Below are 26,095 nucleotides of genomic sequence, written 5' to 3' on the forward strand. Positions count from 1 at the left end.
ATGGAGGGTCCTCCGGAAGGGAAGGCACCCGCGGCGGCGCTGGCCGCTGTGCTGAAGCACAGCTCGGCGCTACCCTCCGAGAGCTCCCAAGTCCGAGGTTACGACTTCAACCGCGGCGTGGACTACCGTGCGCTACTGGAGGCCTTCGGCACCACTGGCTTTCAGGCCACCAACTTCGGGCGCGCCGTGCAGCAAGTCAACGCCATGGTGAAGCCTGGGGCGGAACTTCCTGCATCGAGGGGGTGTGGCCTAAAGTAGCGGCAATGCAGTACTCGGAGGGGGCGGGGATCCCTTGAGAAGGAGGCGTGTCCTTTGTTGGGCGGTCCAATAGTTGGAGAGAGGCGGGACCCATTCTGGGCGGCAGTTTCTGTGCTGGGAAGAGGACGTTGTCTTCCCACCTCCAGCCCCCATCCCCATAGTGTTCTACAATTAGGATGAGGTTGGGATTGATTCTAGATAGGAGGCGAGTGAAAGTGTTCTGAACTGTACGGTTGAGGAGCCTAAGTCAGGCTCGGATTTGTTTTTCCCGTCGGGGAAGGGCACCGGGCCTGCAAAGGTCGTGCTCTCCGATTCCTTGAAAAGGGGGTAAAACCTGAGCGTGTGCCTTGAGATTTGGGCTGTGAATGGGGTGGAGCCTGCACAAAGGGCGTTCGTTCCCTGGCTACAGGTATTCCAGGTAGAAGTGGTAGGTGCTAGGGTTTGGGGCCAGAAGGTAACTAGACTCTGCCCTTACATCTAGATAGAGAAGAAACTGGAGCCACTGTCACAGGATGAAGACCACCATGCAGACCTGACCCAGAGCCAGCGCCCACTTACTGGCTGCACCATCTTTCTGGGCTACACATCAAACCTCATCAGTTCAGGCATCCGTGAGACCATCCGTTACCTCGTGCAGCACAACATGGTGGGGACCTCGTGGGGTTGTGGCCTTGGCCTTTCTAGGTCTTAGGGCAATAAAATTACTGGTGATTTAAATGACATAGGGAGATGGGGTCAGTTTTAAGCAGAGGGACACGATCTACTTTTGCTGTAGAGCTTTCCCCAAGGGTCACTGGGTTAGTATTGGGAGCTCTACCTGGGGTGAGGGCAGGGCCTCTCTTCCTGGGCCAACCTCCCTGACTTACGGCTGCAGGTGGACGTCTTAGTGACCACAGCTGGCGGCGTGGAGGAAGATTTTATCAAGTGCCTGGCACCCACGTACCTGGGCGATTTCAGTCTCAGGGGGAAGGAGCTACGTGAGAACGGGATCAACAGGTTGGGGGCCCTGGGTGGTGCTGAGCAAGGGAGCTGGGCTGGGAGTCCTGGGGCCTGATGCCCACATGCCTCATGTTCACAGGATTGGAAACTTACTGGTGCCCAACGACAATTACTGCAAGTTTGAGGATTGGTTGATGCCCATTCTGGACCAGATGGTGCTGGAGCAGAACACAGAGGTGGGGCAGGAGCGACCTAGGGGCTGACGTGGTAGGAGTCGGGGCAGGCACTGTAGGCTGAAGTCAGTGTTTCCTCCTAGGGTGTGAAGTGGACACCTTCCAAGATGATTGCCCGCCTGGGCAAGGAGATCAACAACCCAGAATCGGTGTATTACTGGGCCCAGAAGGTGAGCGGCTGGGTGGGGCCCGGATACCAGGCCTTGGTGTTTCACCTTCATAGACCCCTGGAGAGTCCATTCCTCATCTCCACTCTGAGATGCGGAATCTGACACAGAGCTCAGGTGGTTTGTCTGAGGCTGCACAGCCACTGAGTGTGACCTTGGGATCCTGGCTTGTTTCCTAGACTTGGGATCAGTTGGGGCAGCCGTCATGGGGTGGTCCCATGCTCCTTCAAGGCGGAGGTCCGGCAGAGTAGCGAGAGCGGCCGTTCTTTGTCAGACACTATCCTTCATGCTTTGTGATTTTGTCACTTAACGCTTCTTCGTCCATGAGGGAGGTGTTGTGTCCATTTTACAGTTGAGGAGACTGAGACCCAGAGAACTTAAGCACTCTGCCCAGAATCAGGCAAAGAGGAGGGGATGCCACTGGGATAGGGACCAGCTTGCTCCCACTGGGCTCCGAGCTCCAGTCACTCGTCTTGCTGTTCCTCCAGAACCACATCCCTGTGTTGAGCCCAGCGCTCACAGATGGCTCCCTGGGTGACATGATCTTCTTCCATTCCTACAAGAACCCAGGCTTGGTCCTGGACATTGTCGAGGGTGAGGCACAGGGGGCCACACGGGAGCAGGGGAGGAGGGCTGGCTGGGTCCACAGCCTGACCACAGCGCTCTTCTCCAGACCTGAGGCTCATCAACACGCAGGCCATCTTTGCCAAGCACACTGGGATGATCATCCTGGGCGGGGGTTTGGTCAAGCACCACATCGCCAACGCCAACCTCATGGTGAGTGGAGACGGGGCACCCGGTCCCTAGTGTGGGTGGACGCGGGCTCGCCATGCAGCTATGCCTGTGCCATGTGCCGGGGAGACAGCTGTGGACTAGACAGGCTAGGATCCCTGTCCTCCGGGACTGATGTTCTAGCCAGGGAGACAGGCAGCGAACAAGTGACATGGTTGCCACATGGCAGTTAGCTCCTGTGGGAAAAAATGAGGGAAGACAAGATGGCAAGAGAAATGACGTTCTGGGAAAGACAGCCAGTGAGCACAGGAAACGGCCAGTGCAAAGGCTCTGGGGTGCCTGAATTAAGTCCAGGTACAGTTAGCAGGCCGGTGAAGGGGAGCGGAGGTGACCAGCAGCAGGAGCCAGGCCTCCAGGGCTGCCACTTGGGAGCTCTCAGGTGCCCTCTGGCATTTGTGGGGGATGGGGTAACATGGGAGGGGGTCGGGTGAAGACTGATGGGGCCTTGATCAGAGTGGGCGTCATCTTGGTGTTTGGTGGCAGCTCTACCCATCAACCCTACCAAACCCCATCCTTGTGCTCTGCTCATGCATGGATGTGAGGCCCTTCCTTTGGAGTGGGGGGCCGCTCCGGGCTTCCTGCACGCAGGACACAGCCCTTGGCCTCTTAGCTAGTGCCCACCCCCCCGCCCCGCCATGTCCAGTGACTGGTTGACCAGCTCCCCCTGCCCTTGGCTCTCCCCACAGAGGAACGGGGCTGACTACTCTGTCTATATCAACACGGCCCAGGAGTTTGATGGCTCGGACTCTGGTGCCAGGCCGGACGAAGCGGTCTCCTGGGGCAAGATCCGGGTGGATGCACAGCCTGTCAAGGTGAGGGCTGGTCAGGTGGCTGGGGCGCACAGTCTCCTAGAGTGCGGCCGCAAGCCCTATGATTCACTCACGTCCCCTCTGCAGGTCTATGCCGACGCCTCCCTCGTCTTCCCCCTGCTTGTGGCTGAAACCTTTGCCCAGAAGAGAGATGCCTTCATGCCCGAGAAGAATGAGGACTGAATGGCTGTGGCTCAGGGAAGTCTCCCCTCTCCTGTATTTATTAGCTTGCAAATCCGGTCCCTTCCTCCCTCCTTGGTCAGCTGTGTGTCTAAAATAAATGGCCTCCATGATCCTTTTGAGTCCGTGTCTGTGTCCTTGGTGGCGGTGGGTCCCCCACCTTCACCCAGTGCCACCATCAGCCTCATAAGCCTCCTCCCGCCAGCACTGGACGCTGCCCCCCGTGGCGGTCAGCAGGCAGGGCTCCGTGGGGTGGAAGGCCAGCGACTGCACCACGCCGGGACCCACAGGAAGGGCCAGTGTCAGGGCACCCTGTGGAGGGAAGGGGTGGGGAGCGGTTATCAGTGCGTCCCTCTCCCTTGACCTTCAGCCACCCGCCGCCAACAGCTTCCCAGGCACTGCAAACGTCAGCTGCCCCAAAATGAACGCCTGAGTTGCGCTATCTTTTGGAGCATGTGTGGCTCAGGCCAAACATCCCGGGAGTCTTGCTCTTTCACGCTTCCCACCCGTTTATCAGCAAGTGCTCCTGGCGCGGCCTTTAGACCATGTCTCGATCCACATCCACAGCCACCACCTTGCTCTGACCCTGTCCTGTCCTGGCTTCTCTGCCTTGCTGCCATCTGGGCTCTAGGGGCCCACGGGGCAGCGTCTGTGCTCACTTCCTTCATCAGCCTGAAGTCCCCGCTCAACGCATCTGGTCCCTTAAGCAGGCTCCAAGTTGCTCTTCCTACTTCGAAAATGTTCCTCCATGCGCTCCCCCACTCAGGGTGACTTTGTCTGGTAGACTCTCGACAAGTAAGCAGAACACTGGCGTGTTCTCCGTTGCCAGAGAGACCTGGGCCCCCAAGTCTCCATCCCCCACCCCCAGCTTCCTCCATCCTCTTAGGGGCATTACTTGCCCTGGCCAAGCCCCAGGCCTGACTCCATGAGGTCAGAATAATAGCCTGTTTCCAGTCTGACCTTCCCACCAGGCCGAGACCTATCAAGACAGGGCTCACGGGGTTTGGGACTAGAAACCATGGGGATGCTCAGAGGTAGCTCAGGGTTTCTGAACTATAGCCCCATCTCAGTGGGGGTCTGGTGCAGCTGTTGGCCCCAGTTCCAAGGTCAGCTGGGCCTGCGTGGCCTTGCTTACACCAGCCCTGCTGCCGCCACCATCCCACAGTACCTTTGTCTCCTGACCCAAGTGGGCCACACCTCCAAGCCTTAGCACACATGTTCCCTTTGCCAGGAATGCCCTTCCTGCTTTCTCTTTTCATTCACTCCTGCAAGCCCCCAGCTCTAATAGCATTCCCCTTCGCAGGTGTGGGAGTGACGGAGGAAAAGACAGAGCAGGCAGCCTGGTAAGGAGTTGGGGTGAGGACGCTCACCTCCACCAGGTCCCAGAAGTACACCTTCCCGTCCTCGGAGCAGCTGACCACGTGTGTGTCACGCTCACTCAGGCAGCAGTCCAGCTTGTACTCCTGGTTCTTATGGCCGGTGTACCTGGGGGTGGGAGGGGTCAGGAGGGCCTGGGTCCTAGCAGAGGGTGCTGGGGGCGGCGGCGGGGGGGTGTTCTACGACCCCGAGGACTCACTCGCCCAGCAGCTCCCCTGTGTCCTTGTCTAGAAGCCGCAACGTGGAGTCCAGGCTGGAGACCAGGGTGCACTGCCCGTCCCGGCTAAAGCAGGTACAGGTGATGGGGCCTGGGGGGTGCGGAGGGGCACAGGTGGGTGAGGCTGGGGCCCCCTTTGCTGCCCCGAACTGGCCCTGCCTGCCCCACAGTCCCGCCACACTTACTGCCCACGTAGTCTGAGAAGAGCTGCCCCAACCTCAGGTCATAGCGCCTCACCCGGCCATCCACAGAGCTGCAAGAGGATGGATCCAGCTGAAGCATCAACTGGGGCCAGGAGGTCCATGGCTCCAGTCCCTGGACTCTCCCTGACCCTGCCAGGACCCTGGGGCAGGGTGTGTGTGTGTGGGGGGGGCTTGGCTTGCCCTTCCCTGTGCACCCTTCGCTGTCATGCTCACACTCAAGGCTAGCCATGGGAAATAAACACTGAAATGAGTTCTTAAGTGGAATTCCCAGGCACTGGCTTTGAGACGGACACCCAGGGCCGATCAGGACCTACTCTATGGGTTTCTGATATGCACTGAGCTGCCTCTCTGGGCTAGTCCTTGGGACACAGCTGCAACAAAGTCAGAGCACGTTCTGCCACCAGAGCCTTACTGACTGAGAGTAATCTAGGAAGGCCTCCCTGAGGAGGTGACCTCTCAACTGGGACTTGAAGGATAAGGAGACAAACGTGTGGTCCAGGAGATGAGGTGTGGGAACAGACCAGCCAACAGTCTGGGGAGCCCTGCTTGGGAATTGTCATTGTTTGCCTCTTGCAACTAGAACGTCAGCCTGATGTGGGCCGAGATTTTCCCCGATTTCAATAACTGCTGTGTGTTTCCCAACAAAAAAAGTGGTATGCAAGAGAGGCTCAAAAACACTCTGAGTAAGGAGAAAGGGAGTCCGGCTGAGAAAGAGCAACTGCAAAGGTCCGGAGGTGAGAGCATGCTTGGCATATTAAGAGAAATGAGACGTGGAATGAATAAAAGCTAGAAGCTCAGCAGAGAGCACTGTGCAGGGCCTTGTAAGCTAAGGTGAGAAGAGCAGATTTTAATCTAAGTAGCGAGGCAGTGGTGATCCCCAGCAGGGCAGGAGTGAGGTCCTGGCTCCACTCACCCTGCCAGGACCTCATGGTCTGACACCTTTACACTAGATATGCCATCCCTGGCTTCGTCCAGCGTCTGCACCGGCTCAGGCCTCCGCGACCGGCAGTCCCAGCACCGTATGCTGGAATCAATAGAGCCTGTGAGAGCCAACATGAAGGTGAGGTCAGCTTTGGGTTGCAGGGGTTAGCACCCTGCCTAGGCCCCAGACTCACCAGACAAGATGACTGTGGCCTCTTCATTAAACTGGACCGTGTTCACCTTCTGAGAGATGGGAATTGTCACTCAGAGGAGACTGGACTTTAGAGGACTGGGATAAAGGCAGGGTTCTGGGTGCTGGTTAAAGCAAGAGCAAAGGAGGGGCATCTGCCTTTGGCTCAGGTCATGATCCCAGGGTCCTGGAATCTGGCCCCACTGAGAAGGGAACCTGCTTCTCCCTTTACCCCACTGCTTGTGCTCTCTCTAATAAGTAAACAAAATCTTTTTTTTTCTTTAAGATTTTATTTATTTATCAGAGCGAGAAGCGAGTGAGCACAAACAGGGAGAGCAGCAGACAGAGGGAGAGGCAGGCTCCCCACTGAGGTGGGAGTCTTGAGGTAGGACTTGATCCCAGGATCCTTGGATCATGACCTGAACCCAAGGCAGCCGCTTAACCGCCTAAGCCACCCAGGCATCCCTCTAATAAGTCAATAAAATCTTTAAAAAAAATAAAAAGAAAGCAAAGGCTAGAGATAGGGGAGGTGAAAGATTTTGGGGGACACTGCATGCTGGGCCCTGGGGTGGGGGTGGTAATGGGTGGGGGTGGGGGGGGTTCCCTGTCACCACCTACACGTCAATGCGGGCTTTCTCCGTCATCCACGCTCTAATGAGGCCTCTTCTCGTTTGTACTCACCCCCGCGTGGCCCCGGAATTTGCGCACGACCTGCCCCGATGCCACATCCCACAGCACCACCGCCTTGTCCCCGCCGCCGGAGCAGAGACTGCTGTTGTCAAAGGAGCTGGAGGGCAAAGGAGGGAAGATCAGTGCTGACCTCAGATCCCGGTCTCTGCATCCGTATCTCGGACTGGCCCCCGGCTCACCCGGCCGCATCCAGCACCTCGTAGCCGTGGCCGCTGTACGTTCGCAGCAGCGTCCCCCTCAACGGATTCCACAGCTTCAGGGTCTTGTCGCTGCCGCACGTCAGACAGTAATTGCCATCCACTGGGAAACACCAGGAGGGAATTATAGGGCTGAGGACCTCAGAAGGCAGGAGGACCCGGAACGAAGAGGGAGCTCACCGTTAAATCGTACAGCTCGCACTGCCCCCTGCCCGCAGTCTAGCGTCTTCACCCGTTTTTGCGGCAGCTCCGGGCCCCGTGGTTTCGGCTCAGGGAAAGCCATTTGTTTCGGGTTCCCTTCCTCGCCGCCGCCTTACATCGATCCGTACCAAGGACTCCGAATCCTGGGACTCCACGCTCGGGTGTAACTTTATTGTCTTCCGTAGCCCACTTCCTATTTCTCACTTCCGGTTCAAATATTTTGGCTTTTTTCGGGGTAGTGTTTGGAATACTGAAACCTGATTCCAGCTTCTAGGTTTCTTTTCCACTTCTTGTTTTCAAGAAACACTTCTGGTCTTTTCCAATTCTCTATCCCCCGGCTGGAAGGAGTCCTGGCCCCGCCCCTGGGAACGGAAGCTCGCAGCCTGTGGGTATCACTGTAAAAGCCACCCTGCTTTTCCGCACCGGAAGCTGCGACTCCCTCAGCGGAAGAGGCTCGACCTCGGACCCGCCATGTCCACTAACAATATGTCGGATCCACGAAGGCCGAACAAAGTGCTGAGGTGAGGACCCCAACATCAAGGGAACAGGGCTCGGGTTGTGGTGCGAGGTCCAGGGAAGCGCTTGTCCACTTTGGGGGCGGGACTTTGAGTGTCTCTGACCCTTGAGCCTACCGCAGGTACAAGCCCCCGCCGAGCGAGTGTAACCCGGCCTTGGACGACCCGACGCCGGACTACATGAACCTGCTCGGCATGATCTTCAGCATGTGCGGCCTTATGCTCAAGGTGGGCAGCGCCGAGTTTCCTTCGGCGTAGCTCCGCCTGGCCACGAAGCCCGTGGTGGGAGCGGATTCGGAATGAAGCCGGGCTGGCGCTGAGGGGGCGGGGCCTGGGCCTGGCCGGGGGCGGGGCTGCGGTGTTGCTGGGCGGAGAGAGCCGGAGCCGGAGGGGAAGCCGGGTTCAGGGTGGGTACCAGGGAGGTCGGCTTGATTTTAAAGTAATTTGGAGGGGACTCGTGGAGAAAGGATGGGGTTCTTAGCATCACGAGGCATATCAAAGGCTACTCTTCTTAGGCCTGAGGGCATGTGGTGCTGTCAAGAAACGCAGGCCAAGAGGGTAGAACGAGAAACTGGGTACCTGGAGTAGGCCAGGGGGAATGGGACTGAGGGATTCTTGGGGACAAGATCCAGGTTGCATCGGGTGGAAACAGTGCGTTGGCACCCGTTTCTGGGAATGCCCCTATGGTGGCTCATTGGTGTGCCTGTCACTGACCGAATACCCCCATCCTCCTGCCTTTCCCCAGCTGAAGTGGTGCGCTTGGGTCGCTGTCTACTGCTCCTTCATCAGCTTTGCCAACTCCCGGAGCTCTGAGGACACTAAACAGATGATGAGTAGCTTCATGTGAGTCTAGGCTTAGAGAAGGAGGACTTTTGAGTAAGTGGGGAGAGGGGGACCCAAGCCTACCCTTCTGGACTGACACCTCTCTCCCCCCTCAGGCTGTCCATCTCTGCCGTGGTGATGTCATATCTGCAGAACCCTCAGCCCATGACGCCCCCCTGGTGATGTCAGCCAAGGACTACTCTGTACACCTTCCCCCAGGCCTGGCCCCTGGTTATTCAGCCCCTGCCCTCAGCTGCTGTCCTGGGCTTCCCTGAATGAGGTAGTCTCAGGGCTCGCAGCTGGATGGAGGGAACCTGACCCTTTCCCTGGGATTCCACTTCTGCTGGGCAGAGGAGAATTTCCTAGGCCTCCCCCACCTGCCTGCTTCCCCATCCTGCCTGCTGCTGGGGGAGATGCTGTCCATGTTTCTACGTGTATCCACTCGTTTCTTTTGTTGAAACCAGTTAATAATAAAGTTTTGCATTCTGGCTGTGTTTTGGGAACCTCTCCTGTGGATTGTGGGTGCTTTTCCTGGTGGGGGAGGGGCTCCAGCCTGGAGCCTTCTGGTCGTGGTGGTTCACTTGCTTCTTTCACAAGCCTTGTGACTTCAGTCAGCTGCCCGAGGCAGAGCAGTGATCCCTGTCCTCTGGCAACTCAGCAGATGGGCTCTGCTGACCTGAGGAATGTGGGCTTTCATTTTCTTATCAGACAAATCGGATAATACCAGTGAACTGGATGGACTAATAGGGATTGGGAAAAGCACTTACTCAAAAGCACCCCCACCTATCACTCCTCACCTGAGTCCCATGGGTATTTCTTCCAATGAGGCTGTATACCTCCCATCCTTAGTACCCCAGGGGATTAGTTCCTCTATGCATAATCTTCATAGAACAGAACAGGACCACCATTAGCCCCTGCTCCTAGCCAAGCTAGGGCCCTCCAAGACCCTAGCCCTGAAGACCGACGGGACATCGTAGGATCCCAAGCATACATCCTCCCCTTCTAAGCAAACTATACCCGGAGGAAAATCTGAAGCCTTTTCGTCCACGGGGACAAAGGGCCACTCGAAGGCGGTGAGATATTAAAGGCTCCCCTGGCTAAACCAGCAACCAAGGGTGGACACGCCCAACGCCTCCCCACACTCCTAGTGTCCCCAGGGGCTAGCCAGAGTAGAGGGCTCAGTTCCGTGACGCGCACGGCGGCATCCTGGCCCCGCCCCCGCCAGCAGCTATTGGCTAGGTAGGGTTCTGGGGGCGGGGTGTTTGCCCTGCCTTTGCTGGGCCCGGGAAGCCGCTGGAGGTGGCGGCTGCGGCGGCGGCGGCGGCGGAGCCATGGGCGCCGATGCGCGGCCTTCGGGGGTCCGCGCCGGCGGTGGCGGCCGGGGCGCGGCAGGGCCCAAGACGAGCTCCCGCGCGCTGCAGCCACCGCTCCCGCCTCTCTCCTTCCTCTTTTTGTTGTTGGTGGCGGCGCCCAGCGCTCGGGCCGCGGGATACGAGGTGAGCGCGGCCCGGGAGCGGAAGCGTACACAAGCTGGAGCGAAGACCCCCCAGTAGGGTCCGGGGCTGTGGGTGGGTGTGTTCTGTGGGTGCCTAGTGAATGGTTGTTAATATGACAGTGTGCTCTGAAGGCATGCTTTGCGTCACTGAAAGGTCTGGCTGTGTGAGTCTGAGAATAGGGCTCTCGGTTCCTGCTTCCTTCCTTCTGTGAGTGGGCTTGCCGGGAGTTTGCATGCATGCACTTAACTGTGTGATCGGGCAGATGTGTGTTTGTGGCGGCGGGGGGATGGCTTGAGAGCTGGGACCCTGAAGTCAGCCTGCTCAGGCTCCCTGACTTCCTGGCCCCGTGACTTGGGGCAAGTTCCTTAACCACTCTGATCCTCAGTGCTCTCATCTGAAAATACTGCCCCCACCCCCAGCTGCTTGCCACTTGCAAATGCCTAATAAACGTTTGCTACTACTGTTACGATTAACCCAGGGTGTGAATGAGAGCTGCCGTAAGGGGTTGTGTCAAGTGGGAGTTGTATCTGTTTGCCCAACTCTGCGGCTTCCTCCCTGGAACGGCCTCGCGGGGTTTCTCTGGGTCACTCTAGATCAAGACCTCTAGATCAAGACCTATGTTGTGCCTCCACCCCACCCCCGACCCCAGCCTGCTTCTTAACCCCGGTGTAACTGATAGGATGTGTGTTATTTGGGGTCCCTGTGCAGACATGCCCCGTGGTGCATCCGGACATGCTCAACGTGCACCTGGTGGCCCACACGCATGACGATGTGGGCTGGCTCAAGACTGTGGACCAGTACTTTTATGGCAGTGAGTAGAGCAGGGGGACTTCCCCTTGGGGCAATGGTCCCATGGTCCCCCATGGTCCCTTTGAGCCTTCAGATCCTTTGTGGGTCCTGGACATTGGGAGGGGGGACGTTGCCCAGCTTGGGCTCCTGTGTCTAAGAATGTCCCCCCTTGGCTCATGTGTACCTGACCCCTGTGTCCACAGTCCAGAACGACGTCCAGCACGCGGGGGTACAGTACATTCTAGACTCAGTCATCTCTTCCCTGCTGGTGGAGCCCACCCGCCGATTCATCTATGTGGAGATTGCCTTCTTCTCCCGTTGGTGGCACCAGCAGACAAATGCAACACAGGAAGCTGTGCGGGAGCTGGTCCGCCAGGGTGAGCCTGCCTGAAGGAAGTGCAAAGAGGAAGCTCAGCTCGCTTCTGTTTCTGACCCTCCAGCTTTTGAGATTTTATCATGTCCCCTGCAGTCTGCATGTGCATGTGGCTCTGCCTGCCTGGAATGTCCCTTTATCTGTAGAACTCCTATACATCCCTCAGGGCCCCACCTCCAGGGGAGCCTCAGGAAGCCTGCCATGCAGGGGGCCCTCTGTTCCATATCTGGCTACACTGGCCTGGGAGTGACCCCTCTTCTCCTTCCCGGCCTGGGTTTGCAGGCGGGCCTTTATTTCTCCTGCATTGCCACCCCTGGCCCCAGTCCTGGCCCTGACAGTCCACCCAGATTTTCCCTTCCTGGCACAGGACGCCTGGAGTTTGCCAATGGTGGCTGGGTGATGAACGATGAGGCAGCCACTCACTACGGAGCCATCATAGACCAGATGACACTTGGGTTGCGCTTCCTGGAAAACACGTTTGGCAAAGATGGGCGCCCCCGTGTGGCCTGGCACATTGACCCCTTCGGTCACTCTCGGGAGCAGGCCTCCCTGTTTGCACAGGTGATTGCCCAGCTTCGCTCCTAGCTCCTTCCCTTGGCCACTCAAGCCCCGCCTTTCCCTGCAAGCTCACTTGGACCAGGCCCTGGCCCCTGGCCCTCTGGCCACTTGAGGCCCTGCCCCTTGGGTGAGCTGTGAATCCCATTAGTAGCCCCTTTCCGCTCTGCCTCTGCCCAGGCTGACCCCACTCCAGCTGGCTCTTCCCGGGTCCCACACCTGCCTCTCATCAGAGCTCTGGCCCCACCCCATTTGCTATGATCCCCAGTCCCCCATGGCGAGGGGACTGGTGGTTGGTGGGGAGAGGACTGGACTCCCACTTCTCCTGCCCTCTGATCCCAGGCCTCATCCCTCCCCACCTCCAGATGGGCTTTGACGGTTTCTTCTTCGGGCGTCTGGATTATCAAGATAAGAGCCTACGGAAGGAGAAGCAGGAGATGGAGCAGGTTTGGCGGGCTAGCGCCAGCCTGAAGCCCCCAGTGGCTGACCTCTTTACCAGTAAGGGGGTGGCATGGGGGCAGGGCTGACCCCAGGGGCATGGGACCTGGGAGCATGCTCAGAGGGCCCTGGGTTTGCTCTTATACTCTTGTCCTTTTCCTGAAACTCTTAATAATTTATGAACAAGAACCCAGCATTTGCACTTTGCAGGGGGCCCTGCAAATTCTGAGGCCCCTCCTGGGTGGGGAGGTGGCAGGCTTTGAGCCCATGGCAGGTCCAGGGTGCTGAGCCCGGTGTGGTATGCAGGTGTGCTCCCCAATATGTACAACCCCCCGGAGAAACTGTGCTGGGACACGCTGTGTGCTGACAAGCCCTTTGTGGAGGACCCGCGCAGCCCCGAGTACAATGCCAAGGAGTTGGTCGATTACTTCCTACAGTTGGCCACTGCCCAGGTAAGCCTACTGTGCAGAGCCCGTGAGACTCGTGTTCATGATGCAGTGGGCCCTTTCACGGCACAGGCATTCCCTGACACCTCCTCATCGCCCTTGGAGGAAGGTATCATTCCATTCACCGTTGCCAGGCTCCCCTCCCAGATTTGTGTGCATTTCTGGTTAGAAGACTACAGACACCCTTTGCTGCCCCAAATGCTCACCAAGGTCGTGAGACAGATGGCACAGTGGCTCAGTGCCCTCATCTGGACCCCAGAAGAGTACTCAACAGCGTGAGGCTATTTTCACGTGTGTCCCTGTGCTGCCCCGTGACCCAATTCCCCTCCCCCCTCCACTCCTCTGTGTACACCACACTTGGTTTTTTCTGTTTGTTTGTCTTGTTTTTAAAAAGATTTTATTTATTTGACACAGAGAGAGGGAGAGATCACAAGTAGGCAGAGAGGCAGGCAGAAAGAGAGGGAAGCAGGTTCCCGGCTGAGCAGAGCACTGGACACGGAGCTCGATCCCAGAACTCTGAGACTATGACCTGAGCTGAAGGCAGAGGCTTAACCCACTGAGCTACCCAGGTGCCCCCACACTTGTTTTTTAAAAGTTTATTTACTTATTTGTTAAAGATTTTATTTGGGAGAGAGAGAGAGCAAGAGTGTGGGTGCACACAAGCAGGGGTGCAGGGGCAGAGGGAGAGGGAGCAGCAGATTCCCCGCTGAGCAGGGAACCCAGTGCAGGGCCCGATCCCAGGATCCTGGGATCATGACCTGAGCTGAAGGCAGACACCTAACTGACTGAGCCACCCAGGCGTCCCAAGACTTATTTATCTTAGAGAGAGAGAGCTTGGGGGTGTGGGGGGAGGGGCAGAGAGGGAGAGAGAACCCTCAAGCCGACTCCCAGCTGAATGTGGAGCCCAATGAGGGGCTTGATCCCAGGACCCTGAGATCATGACCTGAGCCAAAACCAAGAGTCAGATGCTCAACTGGCTGAGCACTGCACACCCACAGGCTTGGGCATTTATACCACGAAGGTGTGGTCACAGGGGTGGTCCAGGACACCCCGGCCTGAGGAATTCTCCATCCCTCCTACAGGGCCAGTACTACCGCACCAATCACACCATAATGACCATGGGCTCAGACTTCCAGTATGAGAATGCCAACATGTGGTTCAAGAACCTTGACCGGCTCATCCAGCTGGTCAACGCCCAGGTAGGAGTGCCAGCTCGTGGAATAAGTGTGCTTGGACCCTTGCCCTTTGGGTTACATGCATCCCCGGGCGTGCTTTCTTAGTTTCCTTTTACTACTCTAACAAATGACCAACAAATGTAGTGGCTGGAAACAACAGAAATATATCATCTTATGGTTTTATAGGCCAGAAGTCGGACACAGTTCTCAGTGGGTTATAAATCAAGATGTCGGCAGGGCTGGGTTCCTGCCTGAGGTTCTTGGGGAAAATGTCCTTGCCGTGTCCAACTTCTAGAAGCCTTCTGCATTCCTTGACTCATGCCTCCCTGTCCCTGTCTTGCCGGCCAGCCATGCAGCAGCTCTCCGCCTGAGTCTATCATCACATCTCTTTCACTCCCTCTTTCCTCTTCTGTTTTTCTTTAAAAAAAAAATTATTTATTTGGAGAGAGAGAGAGTGTGCAGGCCAGCATGAGGAGGGGCAGAGGGAGAGAGAGAATCTTAAGCAGACTCCTCACTAATAAGCACGAGCCAGATGTGGGGCTCCATCTCAAGTTGCTGAGATCATGACCTGAGCGGAAATCAAGGATTGGACGCTTAACTGACTGAGCCACCCAGGTGCACCTTCTCTTCCACTTTTTTTTTTTTTTAAAGGTTTTATTTATTTGATAGACAGAGATGACAAGTAGGCAGAGAGACAGGCAGAGAGACAGGAGGAAGCAGGCTCTCCACGGAGCAGAGAGCCCGATGCGGGGCTTGATCCCAGGACCCTGGGATCATGACCTGAGCCAAAGGCAGAGGCTTTAACCCACTGAGCCACCCAGGCGCCCCTCTCTTCCACTTTTAAAGACTTAATTTATCTATTTATTTGACAGAGAGATCACAAGTAGGCAGAGAGGCAGGCAGAGAGAGAGGAGGAAGCAAGCTCCCCACCAAGCAGAGAGCCCGATATGAGGCTCAATCCCAGGACCCTGGGACCACGACCCGAGCCGAAGGCAGAGGCTTTCACCGACTGAGCCACCCAGGCACCCCCACTTTTAAAGACTTGTGATTACATTGGCTCTGCAGATCATCCAGGATAAGCTGTTTTAAAGTCAGCTGGTCAGGAACCTGAACTCCATTTGCAACCTTCATTTCCCTTTGCCCTGTAACCTACCAGGTTCTGGGCACCAGGACTCAGACATCCTTGGGCCTCTCAAATCTGAAATGTCCTTCCCTTCAGTTCCATCCTTAGGGCTGTCCGCTGGTGGTCTCCACGTCCTCACCCTCCACTTACCCCAGCACCACTCTTTCACCCAAAACACCCTCAGGGACATCACCGAGGCCTTCCCAAAGACATTTCCCAGTCCTCCCCGTGACCCGGAGGAGCCCTGGACACCTTGAGCACTTTCTTCTGTGAATACCATGGTCCCGAGCTGCCACAGGTTTTCTCCTGCCCCGACCGCTCCTTTGCCTACCGCATTCTGGTGGAAGTACAGTCCTGTACGTCAAGTCTGCAGCTTGCCACTTAGTGGCTCTGTGACCCTGAGAAATCCTCAGCACTCCGCCTTAATTTTCCAATCTAGAAAATGGGCACAATGGTGGCTCCCACCTGATAAGGCTGTTGGGGTTTAATGAGTTCGTTTACACAGATCCGCAGAACAGGGCCAGATCAATAGTCAATATTACGGCGTTTGCTTATGACTGTTATTTGGGGCCAAACACCTTCTGCATCTCCTTTAACATGCAAGCTGTAATGTTTCCTCCTCCAGGAAGCCTTCACCAAATGCAGGTGGAGCTCTTGCCTTTTCCTCTGTGCACACAGTCCCCGCAGAAACCTACAAGGTCACATCCAGGCTGATAGTAACAAATTGTCCATTCAGTATCTCTCCTCCACTTGGCTGTAGATTCCAGGAGAGTGGGGCTGGGCTCTGCTTCTAGATTGTGCCTGAAATCATGAGCATATTGAAGAAGCAAGTGGTTGGTTGTAGAGCAACTCCTGTGTGTGTGTGTGTGTAACTGTATATGTGACTTGTGTGTGCAGGGGTAGACCTGTGGCTGTACATAAAGGCATGTAGTCCTATTCACTTCCCTTCCTTCACTCAAGTGTTTAGTGAGCACCTACAGTGTACCAGGCACTGGCTTCACGACACAAGCAGAACAAACATCTTTTTCTTCAGGGAGGAGTTCACCTCCTTGTTCCTTCATCTCCCGCAGCTGAAGGACTCTAGAGGTTCATTCCAACAGTGGTGTCGTTGAGCAATAATGTGACAGTCGTGAGAAATGATGACTGCAGCCCTATAACGTCATTAGTTTTTCCATCAAAAAAATTTTTTAAAATATTTTATTTATTTATTTGACAGACAGATCACAATTAGGTAGAGAGGCAGGCAGAGAGAGGGGGAAGCAGGCTCCCTGCTGAGCAGAGAGCCTGATGTGGGCCTTGATCCCAGGACCCTGAGATCATGACCTGAGCTGAAGGCAGAGGCTTAACCCACTGAGCCAGCCAGGCGCCCCTCCACCAAAAAATGTTTTAAAAAATATTTTATTTATTTATTTAAGATTTTTAAAAAAATTTATTTGACAGAGAGAGATGCAGAGAGAGGCAGAGAGGCAGGCGGGGGGGGGGGTTGGAAGCAGGCTCCCCACCAAGCAGAGAGCCCAACTCGGGGCTCGATCCCAGGACCCTGAGATCATGACCTGAGCCGAAAGCAGAGGCTTAACTCACTGAGCCACCCAGGTGCCCCTTTATTTATTTATTTAGAGAGAGGGATGAGCACGGGAGGGACAGAGGGAGAAGGAGAGAGAATCTCAGGCAGACTCCGTGCTGACTGCAGAGCCTTAGGCGGGGCCCATCTCATGAGCCTGAGATCACGACCTGAGCCCCAATCAGGAGTCCCACGCTTTACCAACTGAGCCACCCAGGTACCCCCGCCAAATATTTTAAAAATAAAATTGGAATGATAAAAAGGTTTAGTAAAAATTTCAGGTTTAGGGGCACCTGGGTGACTCAGTCGTTGATCCCAGGCTCCTGCGATTGGCCCCGCGTGGGGCTCCCTGTTCGGTGGGGAGCCTGCTTCTCCCTCTCCTACTACCCCTGCTTTTCTTCCCTCTCTCACGCCCTCTCTCTTTCTCTGTCAGATAAATAAATAAAATCTTTTAAAAAAAAAAATCAGGTTTATTCTAGCATCTGTGAAATCCTTTCCATGGTGGTAATATTGAGCTGCTGCCCAAATCCAGTCTCACACTGGGCCATTGGTGTGCACTCAAAATGTATACCAGAGAATCTGAACCCACCGCATGATGAAGGTGCGCACATGTGTGTGAGGATGTGTGTGCACACCTGTGGGCCCCCTGGGAAGGTGCGGACTCCCGAGGGCTCACACACGGACACCTCCGCCCAGCAGCAGGCCAACGGGAGCCGCGTCAATGTTCTCTACTCCACTCCCGCCTGTTACCTCTGGGAGCTGAACAAGGCCAACCTCACCTGGTATTTGGGGGAAACGGGAGCTTGGGGGGGTTGGCCCGCCCTTTGGGTCGTGACCCTGCCTTCAACGCCTCTGCCGCTGCAGGTCTGTAAAGCAGGATGACTTCTTTCCCTACGCCGACGGCCCCTACAAGTTCTGGACTGGCTACTTTTCCAGCCGGCCGGCCCTCAAACGCTACGAGCGCCTCAGCTACAACTTTCTGCAGGTGAGTGGGTCCTGGGCTCAAGGAGCGCCCGGGGGTCCCAACAGGGCCGGGGCCCTAATACAGCCCCTCTGCCCCCAGGTGTGCAACCAGCTGGAGGCACTGGCGGGTCCAGCGGCCAACGTGGGACCCTATGGCTCAGGAGACAGTGCACCCCTCAGTAGGTGTTGAGACGATGAGGGGATGGGGTGTGTCCAAAGCTGGGCACAGACCCTTGGCAACCCCATTGAGCCCTTTCATAAAGCTCCTCGCGACCCCGCCCTCCCACACGTAATCTTTCCCGTCTCCTTGGGGTCTGGACTGAGAGTCCCGGGGAGACCCCACCCGGTTTACCGTCTGCCTGCAGATGAGGCGATGGCGGTGCTCCAGCATCACGACGCGGTCAGCGGCACCTCCCGGCAGCACGTGGCCGATGACTACGCGCGCCAGCTTGCGGCAGGCTGGGGGCCCTGCGAGGTGCGTGGGGTGGGGTTGGGGAAGGAGTGAGACCCGGGAGAGGCTGGTATTGAATGAAAGGGCAGAGACAGGAAGAGGCGTGGTCAAAGCAGTGGGTGGAGTCTAAGCTACCTTTGGGGGCGGGGCCTGGGAGGAGAGAGGCGGAGACAAGAAATGGGGTGGAGCCTAGAAGCACTCATGGGCGGGGACAGGCAAGGGCTGGGGTCCGGAAGGGGGCAGAGGGAAGACCTGGGTGGGAGTCCAGAGCTGACCCATGGACCCTTATGCTCCCTCCTACAGGTTCTCCTGAGCAATGCGCTGGCGCGGCTCAGCGGCTCCAAGGAGGACTTCACTTACTGCCGCAACCTCAACATCAGTGTCTGTCCGCTCAGCCAGACTTCGAAGAGCGTGAGCCGGGCTCAGGCTGGAGGGGCGGGCAGGGAGGCAGGTGGGTGGGACAGCACTAGAAACTGAGGACTGTGGGGGCGGGGCCAAGAGGGGGCGGGGCCAGGAGGAGGCGGGGCCCGGACTGAGGGTCTCTTGAGGTACCTGCTGGTTGTGAAATTGATTGGGAGGATCGGCCTGCTGGGGGGCAGTGTAGCTGGGGTAGGAGAGACCAAAGCACCCCATGGGGTCTTGGAGCACCCAGGGACATGACCGCGTGTGGCGGGTGGGTTTCAAGAAGGCCTGCTGTGACCCATGCCCCATCTGGCCCTCCCGCATCAGTTCCAAGTGATCATTTATAACCCCCTGGGGCGGAAAGTGGATTGGATGGTGCGGCTGCCAGTCAGCGAACACTTTTTCGACGTGAGGGACCCGAATGGCACAGTTGTGCCCAGCGACGTAAGTCCTTTCAACAAGTATTTCTCCTATGAGTACCACCCCGCCATGAGTACCGCCTGCGTTGTACACCTCCTCCTGGGGGTTTCACCCTCCCGCCTTACCCCATCCCATGGCAACATCTCTCTCCCTGGGTATCTCCTCCCATGGACACCGCCCTCTCTCTCGGGTGACTCTTTTTAGTGAATATCTTCCCCTCCATCAATAGCTTGTGCCTCGTACTTTCTTTTGCTGCCCCTTAACATCATAGCCTCTTGGAAACATCCGCTCCCCGCATTCCCCTCACCCCCCTGCCCTGCCTCTCAGGCAATCTCTCCCTTTTTAATGTCTCCTCATGAATTTTTAAAAAATATTTTATTTTGGGGGGGCCTAGGTGGTTCAGTGGGTTAAGCCTCTGCCTTCCACTCAGGTCATGATCTCAGGGTCCTGGGATCGAGCCCCGCATCGGGCTCTATGCTCAGCAGGGAAACTGCTTCCCCCTCTCTCTCTGCCTGCCTCTCTGCCTACTTATGATCTGTCAAATAAATAAAATCTTTAAAAATTTTTTAATTTTTTAAGATTTTTTTCACTAATTTCCACATCCAGTGTGGGACTCCAGCTTACAACACTGAGACTGAGGGACCTGCCCTACCAACTTATCCAGCCAGGCACCCCGAATTTTTTTTTTTTTTAAGATTTTATTTATTTATTTGACAGAGAGAGATCACAAGTAGGCAGAGAGGCAGGCAGAGAGAGAGAGAGAGGAGGAAGCAGGCTTCCCGCTGAGCAGAGAGCCCGATGTGGGACTCGATCCCAGGACCCTGAGATCATGACCCGAGCCGAAGGCAGCGGCTTAACCCACTGAGCCACCCAGGCGCCCCCCCGAATTTTTTTTTTTTAAAGATTTTATTTATTTGACAGACAGAGATCACAAGTAGGCAGAGAGAGAGGGGGGAAGCAGGCTCACCGCTGAGCAGAGAGCCCGATGTGGGGCTCAATCCCAGGACCCTGAGATCATGACCCGAGCCGAAGGCAGAGGCTTAACCCTCTGAGCCACCCAGGCGCCCCCACCCCGAATTTTTTAAAAAAATTTTTAGCTTATTTCCCTTGTCCTGGAAGGCCTCTACCTATGACTCTCTTCCTCCCCTAGAACCTGCCTTTCCCTCATTCCCCTGCTTCAAGGATTTCCTTCCCTACTTCCTCCCTCACTTCCCCTTCTCCCACAGTCTCTGCACCCCAAAGTGTTTCCCCCCGACACTTTATGAATCTTCTCTGCAATCTTGAACTCAGAATTTGACACTCTGTCCTCCCTGGCCAACACCTGTATTTCTTCTCCCCATCTGGGGCTCATTCCCCTCCTGAAGTTTGACATGGCCCTTTAGGTACAGCTCAGTATGTGGACTCACAGCCTCTTGACTCAGTTTCCCTCCTCCCTTACCCAAGGTGGTGATAAATCCTAGCTCAGACAATTCGGAGCTGCTATTCTCGGCCTCCGTGCCTGCCCTGGGCTTCAGCGTCTACTCAGTAACCCAGGTGCCTGGCCGAAGCCTCCATGCCCACAACCGCCACCCCAGATCCCAGAAGTCCTGGTCGCGTGACTTGGCCATCCAGAATGAGGTGAGACTCCCTTCAGATGCCCCTCCCTTCCCCCGTGACAAATTTGAGGTGTCGTGGACTCTGGATCAGTGGGTCTTGGGCTCATGGTTTAGTCACCAGTGCCCCATTTCGTGTCCTCTGGTACTGACCACTTCCCTTTGAGCCTCAGTGGCCTTTCCTAGGACTGTGAGGACCTAGTGTAGTTATGGGTGACACTGGACTGATAAGTAAGGGCTGACGGTGGTAGGGGATTGTGAATTAAATGAGATGGGTCAGAGACCCGAGGGAGGGAACCATGTGGCCATGTGGCAGGGAGAAGGATCCAGGCGGACAGGGAGCAGCAGAAGCAAGAGGCCTCAGGCAGGAGGGTGGGGAGTGTCCCAGGAACCCCCTGAGGCTAAAGGGGGCAGGTATTGGGTGACAGGTCAGACTCCGCAGGACTTGAGGGACAAGACTTGGGCTTTACTTCGAAGGAGCCACGTCAGAAGCAGGGCTGCATTAAGACTGTAATGGGCCCTAGCATTTTTTTTTTTTTTGCCTTTTTGGGTCTCTTTTTTGGTCAGAAAAAATAAAAAGGTGACAATTGTATTTCATGAGCAGGCAGCTGTAGAAGACAAGTATAAAATGTTCATTTTTATTGCATTTACATTTTCTTCTGATTCTAAAAAAAAAAAATTAAAATTTACATATTTCTGTTGGCGCCTAAAAGTCCGCTGGGTGGTGGCACTATGATTCCTTAATCAGATGCCCCAGTCAGCCCCGAGTCAGCCCAGGGGCCCAAGCTGACCGGCTGGGATGGTATTTTGGGTATCACTTGCGCCCTCTGGTGGCCGTGGTGGGGGGAACTGACTGGGGGATGGAGCCTGGAAGGGGTTCCCTGCACTAGTCCCAGAAGGTCATGGAAATGGTGAGAAGTGGTCAGATTGAGGAGGAGGTGGAAGGTAGAGCTGTTAGGGTTTGTTAATAGGGCTGGGGGGAGGGGGCGGGGAGCTTCTGGGCTTCCTCCTGAGCCCCAGGAAGGAGAAGCTGCCCTTGGATGAGGTGCTTATTAACCTCTGGCTGTCCCTTTTCTACCCAGCACCTCCGGGCTAGGTTTGACCCTGACACAGGACTCTTGGTGGAATTGGAGAACCTGGACCAGAACCTCCTGCTGCCTGTTCGCCAAGCCTTCTACTGGTGAGGGAGGGACCATCAGGCCAGGGAGGGGGGTGCGAGTAGAGCTGGGGTCACTTACCTGACTCTCCTCTGTCCCGGCCCCAGGTACAACGCCAGCGTAGGCAACAGCCTCAGCAGCCAGGCCTCAGGCGCCTACATCTTCAGACCCGACCGCCAGAAACCGTTGATCGTGAGCCACTGGGCTCAAACGCGTGTGGTGAAGGTCTGGGGCCTTGAATGATGAGTGGGTGTGGGGGAGGTGTGGAGCCTGGGGGTGGTCGTGGGGGGGTGGGGGTGGCAGGGTGGGTTTGTATCTCTATCAGATAAGAGGGTTAGGACCTGCGGGGAATATTGAGAATCTTCCCACAGGGCTGGTATTTTTGGCTGGTTGAGTAACAGTCATTCCTTTGGAGCAAGTACAAAGGCTTTCACATCTACTGTGGGAGTCAGGGTTATTCTAGATTTTGAAACTGGGAGTGGGGTGTTTCCATGGGTCCAGGAATGGGGAGAAGCAGGTGTAGCATCTTGAAGGTTCACCAAGGGTCTGTGGTAGGAGGGATTATATTTGAGGGGGCTATGCGAGCGTTCACACTTGGATAGGGGCTGGGCGATTCTCACTTAGGATGGATATCTCAGGGTGCAGCTGGCTGGGAATGGGGGGCCTCTTGGGTTTTTTGGGGCTTCTTGTTGATGTTTCCTTTTAGGGTAGCGGTGGGGCAGGTGGTGGCAGGATTCACATTGGACATGATTCCCCTTGAGGGGAACTTCTGCCTACGAGGGTTGCTGCATTAGGGTATAGTTTTGCCTCCAGTAACAGTTGCCAAAATGTGGTGCCTAAAACAAGATAGACGTTTCTTTCCATCTAACAGAAAGTCTGGATGGGCCATCCAGGGCCGGGGGAGTGACTTCGGAGTCATCCAGGCCTCTTCTGTCTCATTGTCTGCCCTCGTCAACATTCGGCTTCGACCTCGTGGCCCAAGATGGCTGCTCAAGGTCCAGCTGTCGTATTGGCATTGGAGCCAGTGGGAGAGGGAAAGAGGCAAGGGGCGTGGCGCACATCTCTTTGGTCCTTTTCCATTGAGCAAACCGTGGTCACCCAGCTATTGCTAGCCTCAGGGAAGACGGTCTTTATTCCGGGTAGCCACTTGCCAAGCTAGAATCCTGTTCTAAGGAGGGAAGACGGGGTAACAGTGGGCAGCGAGTGGACATGCCACACGCAAGTTAGGTGGTAACATCTGGCATAGGAAATGAGAGCATCGCACCGAGGGGGTGGGGCAGGTTCCCATTTTATGAGTGGGGTTGACCTGGCTGTTAGCCCTTGTGAGTTGAGAGCCGGGGTGGGTATCCGCACGGCTTGCCTGTGTGCGGGTGCAGGCTCAGACTTGCTCCCACGTGCCCGCAGACACCCTTGGTGCAGGAGGTGCACCAGAACTTCTCAGCCTGGTGTTCCCAGGTGGTTCGCCTGTACCCAGGCCAGCGGCACCTGGAGCTGGAGTGGACAGTGGGACCGATACCTGTGGGGTGAGTGGCACCCACGGGGACTTCGGGGGTGTGGGCAAGGGCAGAGTGGGATAGGGGAAGCTCACAGTCTTGCCATCCCCTCGGGTCCAGTGACGGCTGGGGGAAGGAGGTCATCAGTCGCTTTGACACTGTGCTGGACACGAAAGGACTGTTCTACACAGACAGCAACGGCCGGGAGATCCTGGAGAGGAGGTGGGGTGACTGGGGGGAACAGGGTGGTCTGTGATGTGTGGGGGCCCAGGCTTGTGGGGGCATCTGCTGATCCTCTGAATGTGGGAAGGAGGGGATGAAGGGGGAGTGAGGCATGGGTAGACTGGGGAAGGGGGGCTGGACCCCAGCCTTGACCAAACCCTCCCCCTCCCCAGGCGGGATTATCGACCCACCTGGAAGCTGAACCAGACTGAGCCAGTGGCAGGAAATTACTATCCAGTCAACAGCCGCATTTACATCAGGGTAACCCCCCATCCTGCTCCCCATGTCTTAGCCCCCCTCCACATAGTGGGGGGTCACTCTCATTCTTGGCATCTCTCAGCTGTCCTTGGTGGCCTCCACCATCCCCTGTGGTGCCTGCCTGGGGGCCATGGCCGGCTGGCTGTGGGCCCCTCACTCTCCCCTGGCCCTCCTTCCGCCAGGATGGCAAGACGCAGCTGACCGTGCTGACTGACCGCTCCCAGGGGGGCAGCAGCCTGAAGGACGGCTCTGTAGAGCTCATGGTGAGTGGCCAGAGCCCTGTCCCAGCCAGTTCCCACCCCGGCCCCCCACCTTGAAAGCTAGTTGCTGGTTTCTCTCTGTTCTCTGCTAGGTGCTCTCCTCCGTGTGTTGCCCCACTAAGCTGACACCTCCATTCCTAAATGAAAAGTTCACTCCAAGCTTTTGTCCGGTCCCCATCTAGTTCCCCATCTCTTCCAGGCCCTCCCTTGCCCTATCCCGTTAGACCCTTACCTGCCTCTGTGCTAGTCCCTTGCTAGGCTGGGTCACCACTGGCGCCGGTGGCCCCCACTAGACCTTTCTCCGCTCCATCCTTCTCACTCTTAAGTTTCTTTTGAAATTAACATAAGCCCTTACCCAAATTTCTGGCCCAGAAATCGGCCAGAGGGACTCCTCATCCTCTCCTGACCACCCCCCCCCCCCAGGTGCACCGAAGGCTTCTGAAAGACGACGGACGTGGTGTAGGGGAGCCGCTGCTGGAGGGCGGGCTGGGGCTGTGGGTGCGAGGGCGCCATCTCGTGCTGCTCGACAAGGTGTCGGCCGCTGCCACCAGGCACCGGTTGCAGGCAGAGAAGGAGCTGCTGGCCCCGCAGGTGGTGCTGGCCCCCGGTGGCGGCGCCCCTTACCACCGGGGAGTCGCCCCACTCAAGCAGGTGAGGGGGCTGGGGCCGCCAGATAGGACCCCAAGGAACCTGGCCTTAGAGGGTACCCACTCCGCCCGCCCCTATCTCGTTCAGGGAAGCCATAAACTGCTCCCACCCCCTTACCTCAGCCCCGTCACCCTACAGTCCCGCGATTGCTCAGTCCCATCGCAGCACGTCTGGGTCTTGGCACAGCCAAAGCTCTCTCCCCTCCCTCTGGCTCACTGGGCCCCACCCTCTCCGCCTTTTCCTTCAGGCACGGTCCCGCCCCCAGCCCCGCCCCATTCCCCTCGCCCCCAGCCCGCCTTGCCCCACCCCCTGAGCTTCATCCCCGCCCTATCTCAGGGGGTCTCAGGCCAGATCCCTTCGGCCCCCTTCCGGGCTCGGCCCACCCCTAGCCTGGCACCGCCCTTCCCTGGGTCTGTCCCATCCCCTCATTGGCTTAACCCCCACGAAATCACGCCCCTTGAGTCAGAGCCCCGCCTCCTAACCGCGCCTCCGCCCCACCCCCTTTGTGCAGTTCTCAGGGCTCCGCCGGGAGCTGCCTCCCTCCGTACATCTGCTCACGCTGGCCCGCTGGGACAGGACATCGCTGCTGCTGCGCTTGGAACACCAGTTCGCTGTAGGCGAGGGCTCTGGCAACTTGAGCTCCCCGGTGACCGTGAATTTGAAGGTGAGTAAGGCAGAAGTGGGAAGGAGACAAGACAGAGGTGGAGAGAGCAGGGAGAGGGGAAACCCTGCTCTGTCCCCACTGAGCCGGGCCCATCCACTGCCTACAGGACCTGTTCTCCGCCTTCACCATCACGGACCTACAGGAGACCACGCTGGCGGCCAACCAGCTCCGGGCTGGCGCCTCCAGGCTCAAGTGGACACCAGCCACAGGTGGGGGCCTGCCCTGGGAGCTGGGGGCTGTGTGGGAGGTGTGGGAATGTTGTGGGTGTGGGAATGTCCCAGCTAGCAGTGGCTCTGGAGGGTCTGGATGGGATTGCATGGGTGTCTAGTTCTGGGGTGAGGGCTATGCCCATTCACCCCTGGGGCTGGCATGATGGTCTTCAGGTAGGGCTTGAGGGTGAGAGGGAGATGGCCTGACATCGGGGATGGCATTCAGGGCCTGGGAGACGGTTTAAAATGGGTCTGGGACTAAGGCCCTGGGTACAGATTTGAGGGTGTATGGCTCTGTGGAGGCCGCGGGGAAGGAGCAGGAGGAGGGGTGAGGCAGAGGAGGTCTGCAGCCCTCACTTCTCTCTCGCACCTCCCCAGGCCCCGCGCCCCAGCCCCCTCCCCCTCGGCTGGACCCCGCTGCCATCACGCTGCAGCCCATGGAGATCCGCACCTTCCTGGCCTTGGTGCAGTGGAAAGAGCTCGGCTAGACGTGCTGGGGGCAGGCAAACTCGCCCGCTCATCCTCCTGCTGCTGCCGCCACTAACAAAAGCCATTAAAATGCCACTACCAAGACTTGGGTCAGGGTGTGACTGAGTGGGGTTTTGCTTGTTTCTGGAGCGGGGGTGGGGTGGGGGGGTGGGGTGAGGGGGAATGCACTGATGACCTAGGAAGGTCAGCAGGCACTCTCT

General features: G+C 56.9%; 3 protein-coding genes across 8 annotated transcripts; 2 read left to right on the forward strand and 1 right to left on the reverse strand.

The window, feature by feature from the left end:
* On the forward strand, positions 1 to 25,979 carry LOC309864669 (deoxyhypusine synthase; the record flags this gene model as incomplete). 6 transcript variants are annotated; one of them, XM_082730362.1, is made up of 24 exons in its annotated part: positions 1 to 207; positions 740 to 904; positions 1,133 to 1,254; positions 1,337 to 1,433; positions 1,514 to 1,600; positions 2,086 to 2,191; positions 2,271 to 2,374; positions 3,076 to 3,203; positions 17,559 to 17,652; positions 17,731 to 17,809; positions 17,996 to 18,105; positions 18,385 to 18,492; positions 18,811 to 18,927; positions 20,347 to 20,520; positions 21,578 to 21,675; positions 21,760 to 21,877; positions 23,057 to 23,175; positions 23,266 to 23,367; positions 23,541 to 23,628; positions 23,808 to 23,888; positions 24,309 to 24,536; positions 25,045 to 25,197; positions 25,304 to 25,406; positions 25,785 to 25,979. In XM_082730362.1, 24 exons carry the CDS (start codon positions 1 to 3, stop codon positions 25,892 to 25,894), a joined length of 2,898 nt encoding a protein of 965 aa, XP_082586488.1. In that variant the 3' UTR covers positions 25,895 to 25,979. The 6 variants fall into 6 exon arrangements, with proteins under 6 accessions (XP_082586488.1, XP_082586492.1, XP_082586490.1 ...); XM_082730361.1 differs by lacking the exons at positions 1 to 207; positions 740 to 904; positions 1,133 to 1,254; ... (3 more) ...; positions 2,271 to 2,374; positions 3,076 to 3,203 and adding exons at positions 9,850 to 10,207; positions 10,916 to 11,018; positions 11,200 to 11,373; ... (3 more) ...; positions 13,891 to 14,007; positions 17,367 to 17,449 and having other exon boundaries at positions 17,532 to 17,652; XM_082730363.1 differs by lacking the exons at positions 1 to 207; positions 740 to 904 and having other exon boundaries at positions 1,217 to 1,235.
* On the reverse strand, positions 3,387 to 7,496 carry WDR83 (WD repeat domain 83). Its single transcript, XM_082730526.1, has 9 exons — positions 7,354 to 7,496; positions 7,156 to 7,276; positions 6,968 to 7,073; positions 6,291 to 6,339; positions 6,089 to 6,215; positions 5,158 to 5,225; positions 4,955 to 5,063; positions 4,749 to 4,863; positions 3,387 to 3,690 (listed from the first exon to the last, which is right to left on the reverse strand). The coding sequence occupies exons 1-9, from the start codon at positions 7,454 to 7,456 to the stop codon at positions 3,541 to 3,543; spliced, it is 948 nt and encodes a 315-aa protein (XP_082586652.1). The 5' UTR covers positions 7,457 to 7,496; the 3' UTR covers positions 3,387 to 3,540.
* On the forward strand, positions 7,577 to 9,199 carry WDR83OS (WD repeat domain 83 opposite strand). Its single transcript, XM_082730527.1, has 4 exons — positions 7,577 to 7,895; positions 8,012 to 8,117; positions 8,635 to 8,732; positions 8,828 to 9,199. Exons 1-4 carry the CDS (start codon positions 7,846 to 7,848, stop codon positions 8,892 to 8,894), a joined length of 321 nt encoding a protein of 106 aa, XP_082586653.1. The 5' UTR covers positions 7,577 to 7,845; the 3' UTR covers positions 8,895 to 9,199.
* Positions 25,980 to 26,095: the final 116 nt, after the last annotated feature.

This window comes from Mustela nivalis (genome assembly GCF_964662115.1).
Source record: "Mustela nivalis genome assembly, chromosome: 1".
NCBI lineage: Eukaryota > Metazoa > Chordata > Mammalia > Carnivora > Mustelidae > Mustela > Mustela nivalis.